Source organism: Ictalurus punctatus, chromosome 14 (genome assembly GCF_001660625.3).
Source record: "Ictalurus punctatus breed USDA103 chromosome 14, Coco_2.0, whole genome shotgun sequence".
NCBI classification, from domain to species: Eukaryota; Metazoa; Chordata; class Actinopteri; order Siluriformes; family Ictaluridae; genus Ictalurus; species Ictalurus punctatus.
The window spans coordinates 15,833,864-15,857,230 of record NC_030429.2 but is presented as its reverse complement, the minus strand read 5'-3'; the positions used below and the strand labels follow the sequence as shown (position 1 = coordinate 15,857,230).

Below are 23,367 nucleotides of genomic sequence, written 5' to 3'. Positions count from 1 at the left end.
TATTTAATTTATGCAATGGTGAAAAAAATGGCAAAATAAATGGAAAAAACGCGAAAAAACATATTCGGCCAAGTTTTCATTATATTCGGCTTCGGCCAAGAATTTTCATTTTGGTGCATCCCTGGTAAGTAGTTAGAAAGTAATTATACCCCCTATCTGTGCAAATTAATCTCAGCTGGGTTAGTAAATTGATGTTCTATAAAAAGGCCTTTCGATACCAAGGTGTCACACAAGAAACATCTCATGACGGGTAAAGGCAAAGAGCTCTCCCAGGACCTTCACAACCTTATTGTTGCAAAACATATTGATGGAATCGGATACAGACATATTTCAAAACTCCTGAATCATCCAGGAAGCACCATTGGGGCCATTATCCACAAGTGGAAGCAACATCACCCAGTCATCAACCGGTCATGCACAGGAGCTCCTCGCAAGATTTCTGACCAGGGAGTCAGAAGAATAGACAGCAGAGTAGCCCAAGAGCCAAGGACAACTCGGAAAGAGCTCCAGAAACACTTGGAGGCAGCAGGTACCATCATCACAACAATAGGCAATGCACTCCACCGCCATGGCCTCTATGCATGCTCACCCTGTAAGACTACATTACTAAAGAAAAGGCATGTTGAGGCTCATTTAAAGTTTGCTACAACTCATTTGGACAAGCCTATGAAATACTAGGAGAGTGTAATCTGCTCAGACGAGAGCAAAATTAACATTTTTGGCTGTCATACTATACACCATGTTGGGAAAAGACACACATCACCTTAAAAACACTATACCAATAGTGAAGTTTGGAGGTGGATGCGTCATGGTGTGGAGCTGTTTTTCATCACATGGTACTGGCAGACTTCGTATAATTGAAAGCACGATGAATGGAGCCCTTTACCAGGAAATTCTTGAGCAGAATATGATGCCATCCACCAGGATGATGACAAGACCTAAGTGGACCTTCCAGCTGGACAATGATACAAAGCATACAGCAAAGGAAACTCTCAATTGGTTTCAGAGGAAAAAAAAAAAATCAAGGTGTTAGAATGGCCCAGTCAATCACCTGACTCGAATCTAATTGAACAAGATTTAAAAACAATATGTTTAGAAGAATGGACCAAAATCACACCTGAATACTGCGGCCCATTAATTTCTTCATACAGGAAGCGTCTTGAAGCTGTCATTACATACAAAGGCTTCTCCACCAAGTATTAGATACATTTCAGTTAGCGTGTTCAATACTTTTTTCCTGTGATATTCCACTTTATTACACATAACTTCATTTATGGATTTTAATGTTTGGATTTCTTTGTGTTTCCAGATTTCTTGAGTTAATACCAATGTCTGGTGAATATTTCATGTGAATAGCCTATATTTTCTTTCAGTAAATATATTTACTGGGAAAAAAATGTTGACGCATTCAATACTTATTTCCTCGATTGTATTTTTCATACAACATACTTTTGTTGAAATGCTGCAAAGGCCTGTCAAACATGTTGGCAATTATGCGAATGCGAAAATAAAGTGAAATTCCATGTTCTGTCGTGTCTCTTTTAAAACTTCGAGATTTTTCCCTATGAACTGCAGAAATTGGGCAGAACGCTATATTTTAAGTCGAAGTAAGGACAATACATTAAGACGTCCACACACGAATTGACTTTCCAGTACTAACGCAGCGCTGCAGCCTGTTGTACTTTCTGTGTATCTTGATTGACAGATGTTCTTCTTCCTCTTCTTGTTTTAATGGCAGTTGGCAAACCAACTAAAAGTGCATTACCGCCACTTACTGGACTGGAGTGTGGGCAGTAGATTGGCAGAAATTTTAAATAAAATGGAAAAAGAAACAACAACAACAACAACAACAATAATAATAATAATAATATTACCAAAACAATACTACATAAATAAAAGAAAATAAAGAGATAAATAACTATATACTAGATTACTAAAGTCTCTCACTTATCCCAGTGTTTGATTGACAGATGTGTCGTCCAATCAGCGGTAAGTAATCCATTCACAAAATGTACCTACCTTTTCCGTTTTTTTCTGATTTGTTAATGTGTTTTCTGATTTGTCAATTTGTTTTTGAATTCGTTAATTTGTTTTCGGATTTGTTTTTTATGATTTCTTAATTTGTTTTCGGATTTCTTAATTTGTTTTCTGATTTGCTAGTGTGTTTTGCACTTGACGGCCACTGTACTTTTTACGGGCTATCTGAAAAATATGTAAATAATATAAACGAAGTAAACAGATGTATTGGAACAGGTTTATCTGAAAAATTCATTCAACAGCTGTGTGTATCAGAGTTCAAACTCAGCTCATGAAACCAGCAAACACCGCTCAAAAAGTGAGTGTGACATTGCAGAAAAAACACAGCATTAAAAGGAGGTGAGGGGAGGGCTTCATGGAATTCCATAGTTAATGTACAAACAGTATAAGTATGTTTGCTCTTCAACAGAGCAAAGGCTGGGTGGTCAGCATACATGGAAAAAATTCTAAATCTTAAGTCCTTAAATCTTATGTAAATAAATGTAAATGTTTTAAGCCTTTATACAATCTGATGTTACTATCTAGCAGAGAAAAGAACTAACACAATAAACCAGATCTGTCACACCTTGTTTTGTTTTTGTTGCTCTGCTCTCCCCACTTTTGTAACCCTCTCCTGTTCATTATTCCTTCCCCAGGCATAATCACAATAATGCCATGATAATGTATTATTATTATTATTCTGTATTATTATTCTAATTTTTAGCTATAGAGGCAACCACAGTAACTAATGTAAATAGACTTTAGGAGATTTTTGCTGAAATTTCAGGAGACGAAACAGGTGGCATCTTGAGTATGATAGTGATGGGGAGGACATTACACCCAAAAAGAAGTTTACCACAAGCTCCTCCAATACAACCACCACCATTGAAAAGAAGCATGCTATCAACTTATGATGAGCTTCAACCAAGTTCTCCAGATGCATCACCTCCTCTGTATGGCCCCAAAAGTCTACAGGTGTTACACAGTTTCAAGACACTTCAGCACCATCCTTGTTGGATATGAGTCCTGCTCCTGGATCTGAATGGAATCAAAGAAGTCTTGGGTCTTCTTTATGTCAAGCTATTGACTTGCCTGAAGAGGTAACTCCTACCCAACCACTTCACCAGACTGCCCAACTGTTGCAAGAAAAAAGTTCTGCAAGAATATCACTGAACCACACACCTGAACTATCATTGTGGCAGGAATAATCTTTACAGTCTCCTGAGCAAGCAACACATTCAGTGTGGCATCAGAAACCACCCAGACCCCTGGGGAAAAGCATACCATGTTGTGATCCATTCATAAGATGTAGGATTTCTTTGTTTTATTTTGTACATCTTCAATCATATATTCAGTGCAAGTGTAAGACTGTCAACAGTGATGTGGTAACATTAAAATGTGTGTTAAATGTTTCAGCACAGCACAGCACTGCTACATGTCCTGACTGCAAAACAAGAAATGGTTATGGAGCAACTGAGGAGCTTGATGAGAGTTGTTCAAAATCTCCAAGCAAGTAACATCATGGAGATTACTGGTAACCGTTTAGATCAACATGTAGTATTACGACACAGTCTAGGTTGAGCAGTACAGAGTAACCAGCTCACAGTTCAACTGGAAAGACCTCTAAATTAGGGAAGCCAGGAACAACAGTTTTCAAAAAGTTATGGTATATTGTACAAATCAACAAGTGTCTATACAAGTGTACATAGAGCACAACATCAGACATATCTTCAAGGTGGGCCAAGGCCAAAATAATCCATCCATCCATCTTCTACCGCTTACTCCTTCTTCAGGGTCGCGGGGGAACCTGGAGCCTATCCCAGGGAGCATCGGGCACAAGGCGATGGCACTGCTTCACGGCTTCTGAGTGCGCGCGTGCACATGACTGAACTGTTGCGGACACGCGCCTTGACTTTGGGTCCTCCTTCTGTTGGCTGATGTGCCTTGCCTCGTATCCAGTCTCATGTTTAAAGCTAGACCATCTGTTCCTGTCTAGACCGCATTATCTGTGTGTATCCTCCATCCATCTTCTACCGCTTACTCCTTCTTCAGTCTATCCCAGGGAGCATCAGGCAGTTTACACCCTGGACAATCCATCGCAGGGCAACAATCACATACACATTCATACACTACGGACACTTTAGACACACCAATCAGCCTACCATGCATGTCTTTTTTCTTTGGACTGGGGGAGGAAACCGGTACCCGGAGAAAACCCCCGCAGCACATGGCGAACATGCTAACCACCAAGCTACCGTGTGCCTGTGTGTAGCCTGCTAAGTAAAAATAAAGACTTTGATCTGCACCTGCCCCATGTCATTTCTCTCTCTCTCTCTCTCTCTCTCTCTCTCTCTCTCTCTAATATATACATACATACACACACATACATACATACATACATACATATAATATACCAATTTTTCTATATTTGTATTTTTATCTGTTATTTCTGTTGTCTGGCTCACTTTTGGGGATTCTAGAATAATATTGGCCCAGTTACGGCTCTTTTCTGGCTGACATTTGGACATTCCAGCATTTTTGTGGGCCAGTTATGGCTGGCTTCTGTGTACATGGATAAGTTGTGGGTGAATATTGGTTTATTTCTGGCATGGGTTTTTCTTACTTTCAGCAAGTGGTTTTCGGGCCAATCTTGGTCCGTAATTGCAGGTGGTATGTGGGACAAACTCGCAGCCAAATTTGTCCCAAAACCAAATTGCTATCTGGGAGGTAATTATCAGTCCTCTGGGAGGACTGATATCAAAATTCAACAAGTCAAACTGTAATAAACTGTTGATAACACGTTCTAATATATATTTAACTTGCTATAATAACACATTGTTTTATTATTCCGTGTTACCTGTCAATTTTAGGATGAAATAAATCAAGATAAGTTAAGATAGTACAGTGTATTGTCTTTATTCTTTTAACAAATAGAGAATTAGCACTTGCATAATGTCTCTGGCAAAATGCATAAAAGAACCTTATTTTGACCATACAAGTAAGTACATTTAATTTATAAAGCACATTGAAAACAAAAGATTTTTTATTTAATTTTAATGCTGTACATAGAATACAATATAAAATGACAAATAAAATACTGAGTATTTAAAAGAAAAAAAAAACATCAAACAAATAAAACACTTAAAACAGAAGCACAGATTAAAAAGCCAACTTATAAAAGTGTTTTTAGTCTTGATTTAAAATCTGTAACAAAGTCTTACAATTAACTGCTTGCTAATAGTTCTCTCATCTATTGCCATGAGACTGAGTTCACCCACAAGCAGACACACACGCAGACACACATACACACTCTTCTGAAGTTTGTCTGTTTTACTAGTGTTAAAATCTTTTAACTGTTAAAGCTAATTTCAAATATTACTGACTTCGCTACATTAAGGTTCATGAACTTTGAACAATAGAATATTTTCTTGAATAAACTTGAAAAAATGTACACAGCTGGTATACATTCTGTAAATGTGTAGCAGCATTATTGAATTATTTTTGTTTTACCTATGCTAAATAAAGACTGACCATAAATTGATTGGTACCGTAAAAAAGCCTCCATGCATTTTATAGCAATATCATCCACTTGTGGGTCAAATTTGTTAGCAAAGAGATGTTTCTGCTTCAGAATCCAGTTCAGGTCCCCTGCTCCATAAACACACACTGCATGTCTATATGTCCCAGTGCATGGTGGATATGGTGCTCCATTCTTTATGTTTCCTTCATGATAACTCCACTTGACCAACCTCGCTATGGCCAGCATGTCCGACTCATCAAATTTTTCATTGGGGGGGTTGGAGCCAGGCACCGAAGGCATCCTATGTAGTGTTGCCCACATGTGCTCGTCTGGGCTGTACGTGTCCTTCTCCCATTCCATGAAGTTCTGGATCTCTGGAGTCTTAAAGATATATTCTACAAACTCTCTAGTAACAACAAAGTATGCATTCCCAGAGAACATAGGGGTGCCGATGGGTGGAGGGGTCTTCTTAATACCTGTTCGAGTCACAGTATTGGTGATGTTATGATGGTACTCCCAGCGGGCTTTTTTGTGTGAGGGTGTGACTTCTGACTCCATACTATTCTTTCCATTGAGATTTTTCAGGGAGCGAACAAGCTCTGCATTGGTTTTTAAGGGAAAATCTGCCCCACATGTGTTGAGGAGATACCTCCACTTGACAGGAGACTTGAGAAGGTCCTCCATGCAGTTGATGTCAGCTTGAACTCGTGACCAAGAGGCATAGACAACACTCTCTAACTTACTGGCCACAAACACATTGGGAAAACAAGACACAATAGCTTGTACAGCCTCAGAAAAGATCTTAGGTGACTTCTGGTCCACATGAACACAGTAAACATTCTGAGGAGTGTAAATAGCACGCAGGAGCCTCTCAAACATCTCAATCTTCTCATGGATAACCATAGAGTAAGCGATTGGAAAGTCTCTTTCCTCTTTGCTCAAAGGAGCTGTTAGAAACCCACTGTCTCTTACAAAAGCTTGACAGTCCTTTGTGACATTTAGGTAGAAAGACTCAGATAAAAGAGAAGCTTTTTTCCACCCAGCAAGGAGGTTGCCAAAGTGTTTGCTGTTGACTCCATCCATGTCTCCTCGGATGATGGCTGAACAAGCTTGTAGTTCTCCTGCACTGTGCTTGATCAGATGTTCCATGTCCGGCAGCCCACTCTCTAAGCAGCCTTTTTTTGTAGAGTACATTACAAAGTAAATAAGTGAAAAGCTAAAAAAACATAAAGAGATATATCTCCAAAACTTTTTTCCCTTAAAAGCCATTTCTAGGTGAAACAGCTGTATGTATCAGCGTTCAAACTCAGCTCGACCAGCAAACACTCTCAATGATTGACTGTGACATTGCAGAAAAAACGCAGCATTAATAGCAGGCGAGTTGTGAAATACTTGACAATGGGCCAGTTACAGAGCAGTAGGGGAGGGCTTCAAGGAATTACACAGTTAATGTACAAGCCATATAGGTGTGGTTTTTCTACAACTGAGAGTATGTTTGCTCTTCAACAAGGAAAAGGCTGGGTGTCAGTAAACACTGAAAAAATTATGACGCTTAAGTCCACTTATGTAAATAAATGTAATTGTTTTAAGGCTGACTAAAAAGTATTTATACAATCTGATGTTATCATCTAACAGGCAAAAGAACTACAGTGCCTTGCTAAAGTATTCACCCCTCTTGGCATTTCTCCTATTTTGTTGCCTTACAACCTGGAATTGAAATGGATTTTTGGGAGGTATGTATAATTTTATTTACACAACATGCCTACCAGTTTGAAGATGAATTTTTTTTTTTTGTGAAACAAACAAGAAATAAGACCAGAAAACTTGAGCATGCATAACTATTCACCCCCAAAGTCAACACTTTGTAGAGCCACCTTTTGCAGCAATCACAGCTGCAAGTCTCTTGACATACATCTCTATAAGCTTGGCACATCAAGCCACTGGGATTTTTGCCCATTCTTCAAGGCAAAACTGCTCCAGCTCCTTCAAGTTGGATGGGTTTCACTGGTATACAGCATACCACATATTCTCAGTTTGATTGAGGTCAGGGATTTGACTAGGCCATTCCAAGACATTTAAATGTTTCCCCTTAAACCACTCAAGTGTTGCTTTAGCAATATACTTAGGGTCATTGTCCTGCTGGAAGATGAACCTCCGTCCCAGTCTCAAATCTCTGGAAGACTGAAACAGGTTTCAATCAAGAATTTCCCTGTATTAAGCACCATCCATCTTTCCTTCAATTCTGACCAGTTTCCCAGTCCCTGCCGATGAAAAACATCCACACAGCATGATGCCACCACCACGCTTCACTGTGGGGATTTGTGTTCTTGGTGTGTAGGGTTTGTGCCAGAGTTAATATTTTCCTTGATGTCCAAAAAGCTACATTTTTGTCTCATCTGACCAGAGTACCTTCTTCCATATGTTTAGGAATCTCCCACATGCCTTTTGGTGAACAGCAGACATGTTTGCTTATTTTTTTCTTTAAGCAGTGGCTTTTTTCTGGCCACTCTTCCGTAAAGCCCAGCTCTGTGGAGTATATGGCTTAAAGTGGTCCTATGGACAGATACTCCAATCTCCACTGAGGAGCTTTGCAGCTCCTCCAGGATTATATTTGGTCTCTTTGTTGCTTCTCTGATTATTGTCGTCCTTGCCTGGTCCATGAGTTTTGGTGGGCGGCCCTCTCTTGGCAGGTTTGTTGTAGTGCCATATTCTTTCAATTTATTAATAATGGATTTAATAGTGCTCTCTCTCTCTCTCTCTCTCTCTCTCTCTCTCTATATATATATGAGATCATGTGACACTTAGATTGTACACAGGTGGACTTTATTTAATTAATTATGAGGCTTCTGAAGGTAATTTGTTATACCAGATCTTATTTAAGGGCTTCATAGTAAAGTGGGTGAATAGAAATGCACATATCACTTTTCTGTTTATTTTTTTTTTCTAAACAAGTTATTCTTTTCATTTCACCATTGCATGAAATCCAAATAAAAATCCATTTAAATTACAGGTTGAAATGCAATAGGAAAAATGCTAAGAGGGGTGAATACTTTTGCAAAGCATTGCGACACAATAAACCAGATCTGTCACATCCTCTCCCCTTGTTTTGTTTTTATTGCTCTGCTCTCCCCCTTTTGTAATCCTCTCCTGTTCATTCTTCCTTCCCCAGCCATAATCACAATAAGGCCAGGATAATGTATTATTATTCTGTATTATTATATTAATTTTTAGCTATAGAGGCATCCACAGTAACTGTAATGTAAATAGGGTTTAGGAGATTTTGGTGTTTTTTGTCAATCCTGACAAATGTGGGTGTATGTTAGATTTTCATTCATTTCTGTATTAGAAGCCAGGCCTAAATAGTGCTTAACACTGTACTATAGAAATGACACAATGCAAGTGTTTAAAGTATTAAACACTTATTTATTAAACACTTTAAAGACTTAAAAGGCATTTTATCTGAATTACATGTTATATTTATACAAATGGAACATTACAAATTATTTGTTACAATATGAACTGGCAATTCAATAAGCAATTTAACAAATACAGCTATATTTACAAAGCAGCAAACATGCCACTTGATAAACTTGCATATGTCTTTTCCAAGGAACAGGACACTCATGAAAGTGTCCTGTTCCTTGGAAACACTCAGTTATGAAACTGGAGTTATAAAGAATATTGTTTTCTATTTGTTCATTTAAACACAGTTCGACAGATGATTTACTACAGCTATCAATTTTAAACTTTCACTAATAGCTACTTATTTACAGATTCAAATGTATTGCATGCTATAAAGTTTTTTTTAACTAACCATTCATTAAAAAAAGCGTGTATTATAGGTGTTTCTTACATATAAAATATTTTACATTGAGAGATGATGCATGCTAACCTTCATTTTACTGAGAAAAAAGTAAACTGCAATATAAAATTTGGAACTATCCGGATCCCAATCTCGAAGGGTATCTCAACATGCCCTTTGCTCTCTTTATGCTCGATTGAGGATTGTGTTCTCATTGGCTTCATCCACCTCCTCTTCCTCAGGCTCAGGTTTGTGTATGAATCCATACCTGCGATAGATGGATCCATCTCGACTTGTATACACAACGTCTGCATCATCTCCGCTGTCCTCAGGCTCGGGTACTCCATGAGGCATGGGGCGTGGATCAGGCCTGGCACCCGCCGTCCCGCTCAGCCTCTCATAACTCTGTCTCCAGCACAGCCTCTTCCTGGCACGGGCCTGTGTCAATGCAAAGATGCCCAGTGCAAGGACTACAGCCAAGATCAGAGCAGCAGGCAGGGCGGCAGATGTGTGCTGGTATACCCGAGACCTCAGATTCATCTCATCATCCTCAACCTGGGTATGTGGTGACACTGGAGCCTCCAAACACAAAGCTGTGAAAAGAACATAACAGTTTAAAAAAAAAAACCCACACAAATAATGCAAAATTATCATGTTCAAATTAAACTGTGATATGGACATGCATGTGGACATTCAAAGGTTTGTTGAATGTTTCTAAGTAATACTCTCATAGCCACTTTATTAGATTCTAGCCTGATCCTTCCTAAAGCAAAGCGAATGCTTTATATGAAAATGATAAGATATTAAACCCTTTATCTCTGACAAAAGCTTGGCAGCCGTTTGTGGGATTTAGGTAGAAAACAGGAGTTTTTTCCATGGCCATGAGACCGCTGAAATATTTACTGTCAACTCCTTGGATGATGGGCTTGTAGTTTCCCGACATCATGCTTGAGTAGGTGTTCCATGTCAACCCACCCACTCTGTATGCAGCCTTTTCTTGTAGAGTTCATTACAAGATACACAAGTGGAAAGCTAAGAAAAAGTAAAAAGTAAAAGAGATGTATCTAAAAATAAATAAAATTATACAATAAATTCAGCACAGGCTGGATTGATGAAGTGTGACCAAGTATATTTTATTCCTGCATGGCTGAATACAATGTAGCACCATCAGGATGCCATGAAACAGAAAATCTAACTATATACAGTGGTGCATGAAAGTTTGTGAACCCTTTAGAATTTTCTACATTTCTGCATAAATTAACAAGAAAGCTGTTCCATACTGAGGAATGGGCTAAAATTCCTCCAAGCGGATGTGCAGGACAGATCAACAGTTACCAGAAAAGTTTAGCTGCAGTTATTTCTGCACAAGGGTGTCGGTCACACCAGATACTGAATGCAAAGGTTCACATACTTCTTGCCACTCACAGATATATAATATTGGATGATTTTCCGCAATAAATAAATGACCAAGTACGATATTTTTGTCTCATTTGTTTAACAGGGTTCTCTGTATCTACTTTTTGGACGTTTGTGAAAATCTGATGACGTTTTAGGTCATATTTATGCAGAAATGTAGAAAACTCTAAAGGGTTCGCAAACTTTCAAGCACCACCGTAAGTGAAGTTCATCACAACAAAATTTGTGGTTGGCTTAACAAAGCCATTCTAAATGTTTGAAATTATTCCATCAATGTAAGTCCATGGGAGTTTTGGGGTTTTTTGATCATCCGCTATGGGAAAACCATAACGCACAACAGCCTGAAAGGTTCTCCAAAGTTTGTCAGCTTGAAAGGTTTAGGAGTTATAACAGTCCAAATTTTTCAATGGACGTCAATGGAAATTTTGGCCACTTTGAGCTTCCATAACAGGAAAACGGTCATTCTGTTCAGTTAGCACACCAAGTCAGAATAGGAAGAAGGTTTGTGATGAGTTTGGTGCATGTAGCTTGAAAGCTCTAGGAGTCGCCGCATTTCAAAATTTTGAGTCTCTGAAGAATAATTATAACTAGATAGGTTACGCGTTTGTTGAAGCATAACTAATTTGACCTTTATCGGCGGCCGTAATGAGTGTATTTTACTTGAGTTTTTAATAAAATAGGCTTTATGGCAGTCCGATCTTGGGCACATGAGGTCACTAGATTAACCATAACGTAGCTAGTCGAGTGTTTCAGTATATCACATGTCTACGTTTGGCTTGATGAGATAGTCTGTGTTACCGGTGTTACACGGTGTTCGGCCGCACACCGATAACATCACTTGCCCACCGCAGCACCAACCATACTGTCGTACTGCTTTTTATATATTAATAAAAAACAATTCATTAAATTACCGAACAGACGCTCCGATTAAAAACTGAACGCGGCTGCTAAATTTAGCATGAGCCGTATGAGTCAGAGTCACAGAACAGATCAGCAGGAGTCAGATTTCATTTATCAAATGATGAGAGTGAGGTGAGCTGACTGACAAGAAGAGTGAGGCGAGCTGACTGACAAGACAATGGGGAACATTTGGTTTCAAAGCGAAACGTGAAGAAACATAATGCACACACCTCCAGAGAATTCTGAGCAATTTGATGTATGATCCGTGTCTGAGAGTCCAACGGTGCGAGACTAGTTAGTTGCTGAAGATTTCCTATGGAGATCTAAACAGATCAAACATCTCCATGGAGTCTTTGTTTGGCTGTTTGCTACTTTAGACTAATTTTATATTAGTGTGTTTTGTGAATCCTGATGGGAAACGCCATGCAACATGCACATGGGATCAATTCGCAGATGGGATTTCCTGATTCTCTGAACCAAGCTGAACACTTTGATCATTCATGTCGGTCACTGATGGTGTGGGATTTAAGGGGGACCAAAATTTCCGATTATTGTCTATGGGGCCAGAATAACACCATTTTCCGGACATTTCCGGTGAAAATTCTGAAAAGCAAAGTGTATATGCCATGCGTACTCCATAAGATGTACAAGAGGATGTGTGATACGAACAAGTCAGCTGAATGACGTCCAAGCTGTGACACCCGTGTTTTATTCCACATTAATTCTCAATGGGTTGAAAGCGTGCATTTTTTTGTCCGCTATTCGAACATTGTAAGTGTGAGCGCTTATAAAATCATAGCACACCTCTCCTCAGTAAGCTGGTCGATTTGTATATCTGTAGCACAGTCGGTGTGGGATGAGTTTTGTCCATAATAATAATAATAATAATAATAATAAAGTAATCTAATTTTTTTCTTTGCAATGCAAGCACCACTAATAATAATAATAATAATAATAATAATAATAATAATAATAATAATAATCAATTTAAATAGCAGAACAGAATGTTGGCTTTGTCAAGCTAGCATAATAAATCTAATCACAATGTGAAGAAAACACAATTGAACTCTCAGTTAAAAACTCTCAGTTATAGCCAAGAACTGTATTGAAATTAAAACTAGATTAAATTAAGTCAAGTACACTGATCCACTTAATTAATGATCTTGCGCACACTTGACCCTTGTCACAAACATACATTCCCTTTTAAAGAGTTGGACTGAGAATGCACCTGAAGCCGAGTGACAGAGGCAGCAGTTCTTGGCCGGTCCGTCAGATTGGCAGCAACGCACACAACGGCGGTTTACAGCATGCAGTCCAAAACCCGTGTGACATGTCACACAGCTCTCAGGACCAGGCCCAGAGCAATGCTTGCAGGATTCATCACAGGCCTCACACACCTCCTGATGAACACAATTCACAGACAAGCACTGCTTTACCAAATGGACAGGTGAGTTCTGCAAAAGCCACAGGTATATTAACCAAAACAGCATACAACACATGTGGAATAACTCTCTCTCTCTCTCTCTCTCATATATATATATATATATATATATATATATATATATATATATATATATATATATATATATATTTATTCATCTAGTACTGAGAAAATGTTCTTAAGTTACACTGTTGTTTTTTTACCTATATGTATCGTCTCTTCACTACTGCCATACTTTATTTATATATTCCCTATTTACATGAATTTTGTGTGATTCTGTGTACGTTATGGTATTATTGTCTGCATGTATTCTTTGTTCTTACTGTTGTATTTCAGTCCTCATCAGTGTCTATTTCTACTAAATAGACATTGCATGGTAGTCTCCTGAAGGAACTGTGTTTATGCATTGCCATGCAACGTGCTAAAAATGACAATAAAGCTGACTTTGATACCACAGTGTAACTTGTGTAGCTCTTTTTAGTAGCGCTTATGTATCTCTCTTTGCCAGATCAGGACACATTTAGGTAGCTAAATAAAACACAAGTTCCTGTTGTAGGGGACATCCCCTCAGCGTGTGTACACTACAAACACTGAGCCTGATTAAGGAAATAACAATGAAATGTTATTTGTAAGTCGCTTTGGATAAAAGCATCTGCTAAGTGAATAAATGTAAATGGACCAAGAAATACTCGGTGTTATGTTTCATTTCTTACACAAGCAGTTATTGCCATTTTACTGATGTTACTGATGTGTGTATTGCTAAAGATTTATTATTTGATTATAGCAACTATAAGGAAGCAAAAAGCATTAAAACACACACACACACTTGCAGTACACACATTTTGAGAGTAGTAGCGGCCTTCTTCACAGCGAGGGTAACACACCCCTTCCTGTAAGATACTGCCCCAGTCGCACGTCAGACAGCTCTGAGGTGTGTTATCTGCAAACACATGCACATTCACAAAGAGTCATTAGATTTATAGTTATAGAGCACAAGAGGTCAATTTGGAAAGTAAGTTGATGAATAATTGATATGGCAATAATAAAAATGTAAAGATAAATAAAAATCAAATACTCAAGACACAATAACAAGACATTAATAAATGGTTAATTCTGTAACTGAAATGATTCATTCTGTGATAGGATGTGATGTTATTACTTCCTGGTTTTACCATGACCGGATGTTCATGATAGAACAAGAAAACATTTAATTTCCTAGTTGACAGGATTAAATTTCAGACTTCTTACATGATGATTTTTGTATCCTAGAAAGTCTGAAATGAATGCTTTTAAATAAGATGTATAGTTGGAAGGTACTTGTCACGAATCGTGACGGAGCAGAGATAGGACGGATGCAAGTGCTGGATGAACAGTTGTTTATTAGAAAGAGAGACAGGCGGACAAATCCAAAACGTGATCCAAAACGTAATCCACAAACACGCAAGAGGTCAGGCGATTGGCAAACAGGCATACACGGGGCAAGGCAGGAATCTAGGTCGATAAACAAAACAAGAAACGAACTATGACGAGGGGCTGGAAGCGGATAATCCAGCGCGAACTAACTCTAAACATGGACCGTGACTATGACTATGACTATGACTATGACTATGACTATGACTATGACTATGACTATGACTATGACTATGACTATGACTACGCTACGAACTAAACATTTATTCTTCCGCGTTGTGTGCTGGGAGGCGCGCGGTATATATGCGGACATAATCAGCGTCTAAACCGCTAGCAGCTGAGAGCAATTCAGACCCACATGAAATCCCAGCCAATGACAGAACAGGGAGGAGACAGAAACATAAACAAAACACACGTGTCCAGTTGTCATTACGGTCAACAACGGAAAAGCAGGTGCTCGCGCATTTGCGCTTAGAGCACGCTGCTTAAAGGGGGAATCGTGACAGTACTCAGATTTCCCATTAAAAGTACAGCTAATTTAAAATACAAATTGCTTTCCTTCGTGTGAATTTGGACAGTTACTCACCATAGTACATTTCTAGATTCTATATGTTGTATTACACAACCACATATTATTATGTACATTTTAAAGGTGGGGAGGGGAAAATTTAATATAAATATGTAATAATACAAATATATTATCAAATGTGCTCAGGGGCAAGTTTATTAGACAGGTCTACCTTGTATATATAATCTTTAACTATTTTTTTTTTTCCAGTTGCAACTACCAAGGAGCACTGTGTAGACATATACATTCACCAGCCACTTTATTAGGAATACCGGTACACACGCTCATTTGTGCCTTTATCCAACAGCAAATCATGCCTTTATTCAACAGCCTATCATGTAGCAGCAGCACAATGCACAATTCTTGAGCTTTCAGTTAAAGTTCGAACACAGAATGAGGAAAAATGTGATCTTTGTGACTTTGACCATGCTATGGTTGTAGTGTTTCAGAAACTGCTTATCTCTTGGGATGTTAAATGGTAAATGGCGCACTTAGATAGCGCTTTTATCAAAAGCGCTTTACACTGTTTCTCATTCACCCATTCACGCACACACCAATGGTAGCAGAGTTGCCATGCAAGGCGCTAGTTTACCATCGGGAGCAACTTGGGGTACATTGCCCAAGGACACTTCGACATGTGGAGTCACGTGGGCCGGGAATCGAACCGCCAATCCTATGATTAGTGGACAATCTGCTCTACCACCTGAGCCACAGCCACCCCACACACAACATGTTCACACACAACAGTCTCTAGAGTTTGATAGAAATGTATGAAAACAAATAAACAAACAAAAAACATCCACAGAGTCCCAGTTCTGTGGGTGGAAATGTCTGTCTGGCACCAACAACCACCCCATGGACAGAGTCACTCAGTACGTTTACATGGACAACAATAATCCACTATTAACCTGATTAAGACAATACTGTGATTAAGAAACTACCATGTAAACAGCAATTTTTAATTACCTTAATCTGATTAAGGTCATACTCGAAGTAAACACTAATTGAATTAAGACATGTGGAGTACTCCTGTTTTAGTCACATTATGGATGTGTATTACAGACATGTAAACACCTTAATCACATTATGAACGTCGTGTGAGAGTTTTTACCGCATTTTGCAACAGGACACAATCACACACAGCAGTGCTCAACATTTTATGGCGAACAAGAGAGTATGGCTGCGTCCCAAACTGCATACTTGCCTACTATAGGCCTGTAGTGGGGAAAAATACATGTATCTCGGCTACTATATAGATGGTAAGTACGCGGTTTGGGACACAGCCAATGGCTTCAAGCAGTTGTCTATTTGCATGTACAGCATGACAAGTAATTAAGTGTGCTCGAAGTGTTCGTAAAAAAAAAATTAAACAAAAATACCCAAAACTGTATACGGTACCATAACAAAGACGAACTATAGGTTGATACGTGAAATTCTGGAGGGATGTTGAGGGAAATTACGCGGTGACATAATGACGTGTGCCGTTAATCTAATTATGTACTATAACATGTAAAACGGGTACATGACAGGAGTATTCTAAAAGCAACTCATGTAAACACCTTAATCACATTTTTATCTTACTCAGAGTAAGGTCAATAATTAGATTACTGCTGTCCATGTAAACGTAGTCACTGAGATCACATTTTTGCCCATTCTGAAGCTTGATGTGAACTTTAACTGAAGCTCTTGACGTGTATCTGCATGATTTTATGCATTGTGCTACTCCACATGATTGGCTATTTGCATGAATATGCAGGGGTACAGGTGTTCCTATTAAAGTGACCACTGAGTATCATTACTGACTGTAGCTCATCTGTTGCTACGCACAATTAGCCAGCAGCCCTTCAGCGTGCCCATCACTGGAAAGGGAACATCATATGACCACCACAAACATGAAATTATTTGGAAATTATAACTATTCTCAGCACAGCAATTGTACACTGTGTACAATTAATGGCTTTGTTTACACACACACACACACACACACACACACACACACACACACACACACACATTATATATGTGTGTGTGTAAACCAAATTTACAGCATTTAGCAATTTGTAAAAGTGGTTTATAGTCTCTATTAAAACATATCCTCCTCATGCTAGTATGTAAATAGGTCTGGGTCTAAGAAAACTATCAAGACAAAACTAGCTAGTCCTGTAAAAGACTTGCAATGGGGGACTTTTCGGAAGGAAAAATCTGAGCGTTTCAGTCAGCCTGGGAATAAAGGTACTGCAATAATGTACAGTATGTGACAATGTGTTTTTTGAACATAAAAACACATTAAACTTTTCTATTACACCCAATAAACAATAATTACAGTTTAAAAACATTTAAAAATCATGATATGACCCCTTTAAGGTGGATGGAGCTTGTACCTGTGCAGGTCTTGCAGCTAGTGTGACACTCCCAGCAGGTATGTGTGCTTTGGTAGAAACGGGGAGGGCACCGCTCCACACACACCCTGGTGCCCTGAAGCTCCAGCTGAGGTGGGACACACACTATACAGGCATCTGGTCCCGGGCCTGAGCACATCTCACAGGACACATGACACTTCTCACAATGGTGGCCTGTACTGTAGTACCTGGTGATAAGGAACATTTTGTCAACCACACTTTGATTTCTGAGTTTCTAGATCATCTTAATATATTCATCAAATTGTGAAAAAAAAGATAGTCAGGCCCTGAGAGGTTCAGGATTCTAGGAGAACTGCCTAAGTAAGTGCTTATTTTCCCTTGGACTGATTCCTTCCCACTCATTGTAGGCTCATACAAAAAAAATTGTACTGTCCACCTCTGTGACTAGTTACTATAGTTAGAGTATGGGGGGCGATGGTGACTTAGCAGTTAAGGCTCTGGGTTACTGATCGGAAGGTCGGGGGTTCAAACCCCAGCACTGCCAAGCTGCCACTGTTGGGCCCTTGAGCAAGGCCCTGAACCCTCTCTGCTCCAAGGGTGCTGTATCAAATTACTAAAATTTTGTGTGTTATTTGATAGAGTCACACTTTCAAAGAGGATCAAATGTTTCTTGTCCAAATATGTCAAAAAAGCCAACAATTTCCATGGGGTGTACTTATTTATTCCACATGACTGCATTAAGGGTACTGTATATCGTTTCAATATTAAATATTGATGATTACATAACATTTTGTATTGCTGTGTCTTTGGTCATTAAAAGAGACTTCAAGGCAACTTTACGAAAAAGTTTCAAACCTACCCATAAAAGCTGGTTCACAAACAAGCAAACAATTTTGTTGTTCACTGGTGCCAAAAAGGTTGAGTAGAGTGATGTAAATGATTAGAATTTAGATTGCAGGCACACTCATTATTTCCAAATATAGTATTTTTTACATTACAAGTATTGTATATAACAAGACCAAGCTTAGCACTCTCTTCCTTTACAGTGCTTGTAAGAAACTCACCTACATTCAGTAATCTAAATGTGTCACAATGTAAGCCGAATGTTAAATTCAACTGCGCAGCTTGCACAATGATGTACCGATATTTGACCAGCCGTAACCGCTGATTACAGTTGAGACTTATCAAATATAAAGAGCAGTACTGTCTGTCAAATCAGCTTGATGCTAAATAGTATATTTATTTTCAATGCCTACTAATGTCATGTCAGTGTCTCAATGCCTGAACACACCCAGAGAAGTAATTCTCACTAAAGCTAATTTTAAAGAACATTGTGTGAGAACAGATCATACAATTGTGGGAGAACAGATCAGACCAACCGCAACAGGAATGTTTCTCATTAAACCCGACTTCTAAAAGGAAAGATATGTTCTGGCACTGCCCATGTAGTTGAGAGTCATCTCTTTGTTGTAACATCTTGCTAAGGGTGCGTTTATTTCTTTTCAAAACAGTATGTCATTTTTAAAGCCTGAGTAGAATGAATCAATTATTACTCATCACTTGTTCATGAACTTTCTTTTAAAACACTTAACTGAGTTCTATGTGTTTGGCCACATCTGAAGGTGTGTGTGTGTGGAATGAGTTTTACCCCGTTGGACAATGGCGGACACACAGATGTGAAAGCAGGTCTAAATAACCAGGAGAGCAACTCAGACAGTCTTTAGGAGATGCTCCAGAGCATGTGGCACACACATGATCACATGGCATACAGAACCCCAGCTCAACGCCATCAGCTTCCTCGTGGGCACTATACGTGCCAACCGGACACTCAGTCACACAAGAGCGATCTGTGAAGACACAAACACATACCTACGTTTTCTAGATAAAGAGAATAGTATTTATAAAAGAGAGAGATAGCCAACAGGAACTAAAAGTCAACAAAGTCTACAAAAGTATGATAATATTCTATTCTATTCTAAGACACACAAAAAAACTAATTTACATTATGACAGACCAATCAAATTACAAGGACACTTTTCAATTGCTGAGTGAAATGAATGCACTCTCACTATGGAGATACTGGGGCAGGGCACAGGTCTGGCAATCTGTAGGTCCAGGGCCCTCACAGGACTGGCAGTGACGATGACATGCCTGGCATGTGAACTGATTGGCATGGAGGAAGGTTCTGGGTGGGCAGTCTGAGTCTCCGGTCACACCACACATCATGGTGTTGGGGTCCAGGGCTAGACCTTTCACACACCGTGTGCACTGGGTGGGCTCTGGGCCTATACACAATGCACATGTCTGGTGGCATTCTAGAGTCACGAGAAAACAATTTGGTTAATACTACAAAATGCTCTCTGCTATGTATGCAATCTCCCTCTTGACATGTCTTAACCTCCAGTAAAGCACCTTCAGCTTGCCCGTCCTAAAAACTATACAAAACCATTTTAATAATTTTTTAAAATAACAAAATCATTTTCATTTTCCACTTAATCAGTTCTGTTTGGGTGAAATTAACATTGTTGAGTTTTACTAAAAATATTATCCCCGAGCATGTTACTATATGTACACACCCCATTCGAGAAATGGAAACTATTAAAACTGCAATGTTGTAACAGCTAATTACTGTACGGGCTGTCCCTTTGTTCTTTTGTCCCCCTCTCTGCAGATCCGATCATATTCTTTTAATTTTTATAACAGTATAATTGATTCAAAAACAAAACAAAAACATAAATACAGTCCCCTCTGAAATTATTGTAATGGCAAGGCCAATTCATTTGTTTTTGCTCTAGAGTTTAGAATTTCAGCTCTTACTTCCTGTTATTTATATGTAGATGTGTTAAAACGACATAGAACAGTTTGTATCAGACCACTCAATTTGTAAGTGAGCAAAAATACTGCAACATGTGTCTGATGGTGTTTCCTGTAACCAAGGTGTGTCCTGTTAGACTGTTTAAGCAATTTGTAGCTCTGAACCTCTACTCTTGTGCTGTGTCTGAAACCGCTCACTCGTTCACTCATTCGCTATTCCCTATATAGCGAATGACATTTGAGTCCACTCTATGGGGAAGAAATGGAAGGAAAAGGAGTGAGCGAATTCGGACGCTGATAAGGAGTCAGAGAGCATTATGGATCGTATCGTAAAACAGTAAAGTTCATTTTCTCACTGTTCATCTCTCATGTTTATTGTATTAGTTAACAAAGATAATTAAAACTGCTTGTCATGTTTATTTACTATTAGGCTTATTTATTACATTTAATAAATATATTTATTATATTTAAAACTAAAAAAGAGAATACTATTGTCTGTCACATTTATTTTATTTGTTTATTTTTTAAAAAGTAGAAAAGAACTATTTTTTTTGCTGGGTTTCATTTTTGAGGGATTTCCTGTCAGTGTCCTCAAGTTGACTCCAGAGGTAAACCTGGTGCAAAATGTACCTCGTACTCGTACCCCTAGGTCGAAGATGCCATCTCTCATTAAGACATTAGACAAAATACATCCAGGTGTTAACTAAATAACTGATGACTAGTTACTTCCAACTATTGTAAGAAACAAATCCAACTATATATATTTTCCCCAATCTGTCCTTAACTTAATTAAAAAGTCGACAATACCTTCTTTTCTAATATGCATGTGAATACTGCACTGTGAATGTGTTAACTAATAAATTTGAACAATTCACCAAATTATCATTTGATGTGTATAGTTGGTAATTTAAAAATTAAGTTAAATAGCAAATAAGTGGCTGAAAATAAATACCGTGTCAATCAATCAATAAACTGTATCATTTCACTTCGAAATAACTCGATACAGATGTATTTCAATTAGGGTTGCAACTAACGATTTTATTTTCACAAACTGAGTATGGATTATATACAAATATAAAGTTCAGACCAAAACTTTATACAACTGTTTGTCCAATTATATAAGACTGAAAAGAACCCAATACACACCAGAATATATATTATTCATTTAGGACTGTAGTTTAATTCTGTGGTTTTTGTGCATCCATAAAAAGTAATGCATAATGCATTACTTTTTATGGATGCACAAAAAGCATTACTTTTTATGTTTCCACAAAAAGCACGGAATTAATCTACAGTCCTAAATGAATAATAAAATCTCACTTTTACTGCACCTTGTGTGTCTGTTACTCACTGCCTTTGGGCATATTCTTATACTTATGTTTACTTTGATCATAGTATTATAATTAGACATTACAGATCTTACTTGAGCTCCCACTGTGTATCAGTGCACCTACACCACGCATGAGGAGCTACACGGCCTCGTTACTAACAGATCACTTCCGTTATAATAAACAACAGAAGTTACACTGAAAGCATGCAAATGCACCCTATAATGACAATAAACTTAAATTTAACTAAACCTCTTAAGAAACTTGTACCAGTTTCCCCAAGCCCTTGCACACAGTGGAGCATTTTGGATATAACATAAATTTGTGCTCGTGCATCACTGTCATGCTTCCGTGCTACACAAAATCTGTTTATCTTCTCTGCTGTGTTTAATATAAAACGTCCCCCTGCCTTAGAGGACTTGGAGGTCACAGTCAGTCACTTGACTATTACGCCTCCGTCTGATGGAGACTGAGGTCGTGTTGGGTATAAAAGGTAACGTTGACAAACAGTAAACTGAAGTTTAAGTTAAATAGCAAACTAAGTGGCTGAAAATAAATACCATGCCAATCAATCAATAAACTATCATTTCACTTGGAAATAACTCGATACAGATGTATTTTAATTAGGGTTGCAACTAACGATTTTGATTTCACAAACTTTAATTTCACCTTCCTACACTCATTAAACATATAATTTTAGATTATGCCTCAGGTGAATTGGACTTGGTTTAGCTAATAAGAAATGCCAAACCGGACAGACATTATTTAAACAGACAATAGAGCATGCAAATCTACAGGTCTTGCTTAATTATACTAAATAATATTTTAATCAGTTTGCTTAATAAGACGTTTTTATGACCTAATGTGTAATGTATATTCACCCTGGCACTCCATGCTGGTGGTTTGGTAATAGGTGCCAATAGGGCACTCCTCTGAGCATGTGCCTTCATACAGCTTCGGTGCCAAAGTGGAGCAGCTCTCACAGTCATCTGAGAGAGGCCCAGAGCATGTAGCACATGACTCATGGCACTGCACACACACACCCTGGTCCAAGTCTTCAAAATAACCCTCTGGACAGCTGGCTTTACACATGCCATTCAAAAGCAGGTAAAGAAAAGTACATCCTGAAAAACACATATGCAAAGCATATACATTGGGGGGGGCACTTATATTAATGAGATATACTGATTAATGAGAATCAACAGGCTGAACATAATATTAAGCTTGATATTTTGGTTGCACTTTTATGGAGTCTCTAAATGCAAATAAATCATTAAGATAAAATATAAAACATTTTCTGGAAATAAATGTACTGTATAAAAAGGTATGCTGACTGTATGTTGTATGTACTGTACCATATTATTGTTTGCAAAAAAACCCACAAAAAAACAAAACATAACAATTGTGAATGCATAAGTGTTCACCCCCATTGCGGTCAAATCCTAAAGACGTGTGTTTTTTTTTTTTTTTTGGAAAGATAAATAGTTAGATCAAATGTTTTGTATGCTAATTAAAAATTACGCATCATTGGCACATTTGTGTCCCCGAGTTTATTCCTCTATTGTTTACCCCAACAAGTTATTTTTCTAATTGTTTAAATTTAATGACGGTCCACAAAACGATTTTAATTAGAACACAGATTCTAAATTCATTTGGTGGGCCAGATTAGATAATTTATTAGGCTGGTCTCAGTCATACAGTCCCCTCTGAAAGTATTGGAACAGGAAGGCCAAATCATTTTTTTGTGCATTACACCAAAGACATTTTGTAACGATACACAAGAAGTATGTGC

The 23,367-nt window shown here is 38.3% G+C and overlaps 2 protein-coding genes across 3 annotated transcripts in view; both read right to left on the bottom strand.

The window, feature by feature from the left end:
* Positions 1 to 23,367, bottom strand: part of LOC108275431 (proprotein convertase subtilisin/kexin type 5) — a 62,758-nt gene that overhangs the window by 23,244 nt on the left and 16,147 nt on the right. The window contains exons 10-16 of one of the 2 annotated variants that reach the window (XM_017486246.3): positions 22,457 to 22,699; positions 19,503 to 19,748; positions 19,082 to 19,280; positions 17,455 to 17,660; positions 13,935 to 14,035; positions 12,883 to 13,054; positions 8,896 to 9,931 (exon numbers count right to left, since the gene is read on the bottom strand). The exons of the other annotated variant lie outside the window; for it this stretch is intronic. Of the exons in view, the coding sequence (XP_017341735.1) occupies positions 9,525 to 9,931; positions 12,883 to 13,054; positions 13,935 to 14,035; positions 17,455 to 17,660; positions 19,082 to 19,280; positions 19,503 to 19,748; positions 22,457 to 22,699 (1,574 nt within the window). The 3' untranslated portion in view covers positions 8,896 to 9,524. Of the gene's footprint in view, positions 1 to 8,895; positions 9,932 to 12,882; positions 13,055 to 13,934; positions 14,036 to 17,454; positions 17,661 to 19,081; positions 19,281 to 19,502; positions 19,749 to 22,456; positions 22,700 to 23,367 lie in introns of those variants that run through there. 2 annotated transcript variants of the gene reach the window in all.
* Positions 4,917 to 6,896, bottom strand: LOC124627616 (beta-1,3-galactosyl-O-glycosyl-glycoprotein beta-1,6-N-acetylglucosaminyltransferase 3). Its single transcript, XM_047153954.2, has one exon. It carries the CDS (start codon positions 6,803 to 6,805, stop codon positions 5,504 to 5,506), a length of 1,302 nt encoding a protein of 433 aa, XP_047009910.2. The 5' UTR covers positions 6,806 to 6,896; the 3' UTR covers positions 4,917 to 5,503.